Raw genomic sequence first — 5,391 nt, forward strand, 5'->3', positions numbered from 1 at the left:
TGGAGGCCCTGGTGAGGAGGGTAGATCAAACAGTATGGAGTCACATAAAAAAGGACAGAGGAAGACCGAGAAGAACACTCAATGAGGTCATTAAAAGAGATCTCCTAGTAAACAACATATCTAAGGACTAGGTTGTTAACAGAGCACAATGACATCGTGTGATTTATATCTGACCCCACCTAGTGAGATAAGGCTTGTTATTGTTGTTGTTGTATTTATTAAGTCAATAGGGGTAAAATTGAAAAAAAGCTCATTAATTACCTTACAAGTAACTTATATTTAGGAACAAACTTTTTTCGCTACAAGTAACTTATAAATAGCATCATAGTGGCGTCTTATAAATAGAATCAAGTCATTCCAAAAATTGTATCTGATGTGTATAGAACCGAACAGAGGGAATATATCATAAAATGAGACATAAATCGATGAAACTTACTCATGTTAATGGATGGAGGCACAGAATACTGAAGCAGCAGAACAAATTGATACAAAGGCTCATCTGATGGAATCATCCCAACACGAACTCCGCCTTTCACAATTGCTACGCCCATTATGGGCATCATCACGTAACGAATCACTCCTATTAACAATATAGCTGAGTACTTCAAATCCGATTTATTGCTTAAACCTGCTTCATATATATACATATATATAATCACAGCATGTCTGTTAATATTCTGGCTTTCATTCTTCTAACAAAACTTATATTCATTGGCATTATATTACCCTTGAGAAGATTTGCTCCAGTTATCAAGGTTATAGTGGGAATAAAAGCAGCCCTGCAAGCAACCATCTCATCAATAACAACATAAGCAAAGGCACATAACACTTTATGTGTATATTTCAGATACTCTAAGGTTCCTTCCTTTTTTATCGATCTACCTCTTGTTCAGTGTCGGGAAACAAAAAGCTAGAAGCATGCAGATCTTTAATTATAAATATGCATTAGAGAGCATATATATATATATATTGAATTCAACTAACTTGTGAAATAAGGGCCATGTTCATCTTATATATATATATATATATATATATATATATTTGCATTAAAATGAGGATGAGACTGTGTACGTAAAACCCACAGTAACAGTAAATGAATGAAATTGAGTACAATGAGTAATGATTACCCGAGCAAAGAAGCAGTGTCATGAAGAATATGGAGAGGAGCACTTGGACCAACCAATGCTTTCCGAAGTAGAGGGGTTACGCCAATTGCCAACCCCACAATCTGCATATACACACACACGCATATCAGAGATGGATCCATTTAAAGTTGTAATGAAAGTGCAAGTTCGTTCTGTCCTATACGTACCACTGCGACGTTTGATGGGGCAAGAAGAGGCTTGAGGTTGAGGAACTTCCCAGCAACATCCTTTATGAGTGAGCTGATTTCTTCCACCAATTTTCTCACCTATATATCATCTCATAACACGAGATATTAAAGAATCAAAATGCAAGAGTAAATATATGTAATTTCATTTACTGATATCTTAATTATACGAAGTTAAGGGTCATATATAAGAAAGACCACACCTTGTTTTTTGTGTCAGCTGTGATGGGATCTGAGAGTGATGAAGAAGGCAATGGAGGAGGAGTAGGATCATCGTCAGAATTAATGTTGCAGATCTGACTTGGAACTATCCGAACTATTCTGTATACGTACGACCAGAAGTATATGCCTCCTATCTGAAGTTCATTTGTACATTATAATCTCAATAATGATAATAAAAATAAAAGATATTCTAGGAAATAAATTAATGGACAAGTGTATATATATGCTACAGTGGTCCTTTATATATATAAGAAGAGCTAGTTGCAAGTTAGATTTAGTCATAAATATATAAGACTTCAAATACACTTTGTCTCTTAAATTTATAATGATATCTGTAAAATATTCCTATTAATTATAAGGAGTTGCTTTAACAGATGGCTCTAGTGAAAATGATTAAATAGGATAGTTTAGGGAAGTCAACACATATTTATTATAATTAACCAACTTAACTAATTTTTTAATATTCTCAAATTAATTATCTAGCTCTTTCATTAAGGACCGGAGGCGGTATTATGAATGTGAATCTCAAAGATCAATATGTGATTAACTTAAAAACTTGAGAGACGAAATGGATTGAGGTCAAAGTAAACCACTCGTCTCTTATGAAAGTAAACTATTAATCTAACTCTTATACTCCTCCGATCCTTAATATATGACCCAATTGTTGAGTTAGTTTTGATCCTAAATATAAGACATATTTCTATTTATCAATTTTCTCTAAATTACCCCTATGGATACTCCCTCAACCATAATTAAGTAGAAGAGGAAGAGGGGTATTAAGAAAGATGATTATGGTATTTTAGAAAAAAACCTGTCACATTTCTTATAATTAACTAATTTACCTAACTTCTTTAATCTAATTAAATTAGTTAAATGGGTCTTATATTAAGGAGCGGAGGAGTATTTAGAATTGAAGGTAGTGTTAGTTTATTTAGTTAAGTGAAGAAAATTAGTTAAGAGAGAGAATTAAGGAAAACATACAGCGAAGGATAGAGAAGCGAAGGCTAAGGCATGATCCTTACAAACGTTGCCATCTCCAAATGGACTTCCCTTTTCCTCACATATAGATGTAACTATAACCAGCATTAACGTCCCTATGTTTCCTGTTATATGTAATTATAAAAACAATAAGCCAATTAATATATAGACATTATTCAATCAAATCTTATAGATATATCGTTACATGTCTAAGTTTTTACCTGCGACACAACAACCAAAGACGAGTCCTCTCAAAGTATGAGAAACGTGAACAACTTTGAGAAGGATCCAACCCAGGATTGACCCAATAACGTAGGACATGAGAATATTGAGTGGCATAAACCACCTACACATTAAATTAATTGCATATATATAATTAATCATCAATGATATATATTTTAATTATTAATGGAACAAAAAACTCTATTCAAATTATGATTACACTCACAACATAACCACGCTTTTGCGTGTTATTGTTTCAGCTAAGTTGCTTACATACAATGCTGGATTGAAGACATAGAATGACACCTGTTCAAATTAAATCCCAACTATTATAAAGTCGCAAGAAAGATTATGTGCTTGTTTGGGTTGGCTTAAAGAAATCCTTATAAGCACGTTTCACATAAGTAGAGACAAAACTCATCTCACATATTTATTTTGTATTTTGTAAATTATAATTGAAAAGCTACTTATAAGCTATTTCAAACAGGCCTTATATTATTGGATCCGTTCGTTATGAAGGGCTTTCTACATTAATTATTCTCCAACTAGTATGGATATAGCCGATGTAAAAAGTACGAACTTTCTATACTATACCTACTATAATTGGTGTAGAAAAGAGGCTTTAAAAAAACATATTTGGTAGTAGTAGTCATATATTGTGGGAAATCTAATAAATGAAGGAAATCTAATACTACCTCCAGTTCTATTTATAAAACCTTGTTCATAGACTAAAAACGAAGTCTTATAATTAGGATCAGAGGTAATAAATAAATTATGTTGCTCATAATTTATACAGATTTTCTTATCCAGAAACAACATAGTTCATGGATTTTATATTTTGTTGTAATGAAGGGTATTCAAAATCAAACAATAAATATGATTTTGTGAAAATACTTACAACGTTCATATGCTTAGTTGCTTCGTGTCCCAGGATATTTAAACGTTGGAGTGCTAGTACTGCGCCTAATGCTGTAAGCAACAGAAACTTGAGATTCGCCATTAAAGAGACCAAGAATAAATCCACAATATTCCTCATTTTGCCCAAAAATTTGCAGCTTTTGATTGTCTCTGATCAGTTTAATCTACACTGGGAAACATAGTATTATTGCTTGCAAATCTGACTAATTAATAAAACTCATTTTTATGTAGTATAAGGATGTTTAGTGAAAGTATATGTTGCCATTGTTTTTTTTTTTTGGGTACAACAGATAAAAATTATATGTTTATAGATAAAAATGACTTTTGACCCTTCCCATAACGCCCCTTGAAATTAATCAATTATTATGGGTTGAGATCCATTTTTTGATATCAAAGTCACTTTAATCGGCCGTAATCTTTGTAATTTAAAATTTATATATTGCAAATAAATTACCTAAATAACTATGGAGTATATGGATTAATTTCCTGATTACTCTTGTTGTTGAGTCACTCAGAGTACACACACATTAGTGAATTCATGAAAAAAAAAAAATTTAAATCAATTATACAAGTTTTTAAAAAAATCTTGTTATCATATTTTTGTTTAAAATTATATTAAAAAATATATATAAAGCATAGGAAAAATTCGAAAAAAAAATAAAGACTATATAATAAATCCTTGAATTGCTAAAGACTTTTTCCTTGATATATCTCATAAAATAAATTGATTTCATAACTCTAATCTTCTACTTGAACTTAATAAAATTAGGGGAAATTACTAAACAAAGACACTAATAAATTGATTTTATGAATCTTACCTCTTGCCATGGACAAGAGCCGCCAAAGCACGCATAACGCGCAATAAAAAATTTGGTTTCATTTCATTTAACATAAAAACGTCATTGTCTTGCAATCTATTTGGCCAAAATCAAAATTCTCTATTCACGTAATTTTCAAGTCTTTTTCACCAATCATTGTAACACCCCGAATTTTCTGACTCAGGATGAGCAGAAAAGAGAAAGTTCATTAAAATTATTTAATAGCTTAATCACAATTAGAAAAAATTATGGAATATTGATTTTTCAAGGTTTAGAAATATTTTGGAAAAGTCCATTCCCCAAAAAGTGGCTTAAATGATTTTAATACTATTTTCATAGCAAAATGGGTTATTTTCTTAGAAAATACTTAGAGGTTTCTAATTAACTAGAAAATTTTAGGGAAATTATTTTATGGGTCAAAGAAGCTAATGGATAAGAAAAATCCATTTATGATATTTTGGTTTAATTTCTGGATATATCTTATATTTCAGAAAAATAGGAGAAGGGATAAGATTGGAGAAACAATTATTTTGGAGGGCAAAATGGTCCAGAAATGTTGTAACACACGTGCTGCCTTCTCCTCCAGCCATCTGAATCCTTTCTCCGTTATACAGCTGGTCATCCACGCGTCTGATTCAGTTCATACGGTGTCAAAAAGAAAAGAGAGAAGGAGAACGAGGGAGAGAGCAAGAGAGAGAGACGGAGAGTGAGAGGAGCGAGAGCTGAGAGACCGAGAGTAACTTGAGGAAGTTGAAGTCGGCAAAGAGGTGATCGGAGGAAGAGACTTTCACATGCAACCGTGATTCTTGGTCAAGGTAAGTCTCTGAAATCGTTTCCCCACTTTAAGTTCTTCACGGGTTGTTGTTTATGGGGGGAGTTAAGTGAGTGAAAGCTGTGAACGAA

General features: G+C 32.3%; 1 protein-coding gene across 1 annotated transcript; it reads right to left on the reverse strand.

Moving 5' to 3' along the window:
• Positions 1-347: 347 nt before the first annotated feature.
• Positions 348-4,523, reverse strand: LOC114758606 (protein PIN-LIKES 1-like). The gene is made up of 8 exons (XM_028947663.1): positions 4,489-4,523; positions 2,752-2,876; positions 2,534-2,655; positions 1,534-1,686; positions 1,313-1,411; positions 1,128-1,228; positions 727-779; positions 348-628 (listed from the first exon to the last, which is right to left on the reverse strand). Exons 1-8 carry the CDS (start codon positions 4,521-4,523, stop codon positions 348-350), a joined length of 969 nt encoding a protein of 322 aa, XP_028803496.1.
• Between the last annotated feature and the right edge of the window lie 868 nt (positions 4,524-5,391).

The sequence above is a fragment of the Neltuma alba genome, unplaced genomic scaffold (assembly GCF_004799145.2).
Source record: "Neltuma alba isolate B1F8T4 unplaced genomic scaffold, ASM479914v2 tig00010740_pilon, whole genome shotgun sequence".
Taxonomy (NCBI): Eukaryota; Viridiplantae; Streptophyta; class Magnoliopsida; order Fabales; family Fabaceae; genus Neltuma; species Neltuma alba.

Bases quoted from the DNA above. Each gene is read 5' to 3' on its own strand.
- LOC114758606 (XM_028947663.1), bottom strand. From the start codon at position 4,523: ATGCGTGCTTTGGCGGCTCTTGTCCATGGCAAGAG. The intron at 780-1,127 runs GTAATCATTACT...GGTTGCTTGCAG, and splicing joins GACACTGCTTCTTTGCTCGG to GGCTGCTTTTATTCCCACTA. The intron at 629-726 runs GTAATATAATGC...TATATGAAGCAG, and splicing joins TGGAGCAAATCTTCTCAAGG to GTTTAAGCAATAAATCGGAT.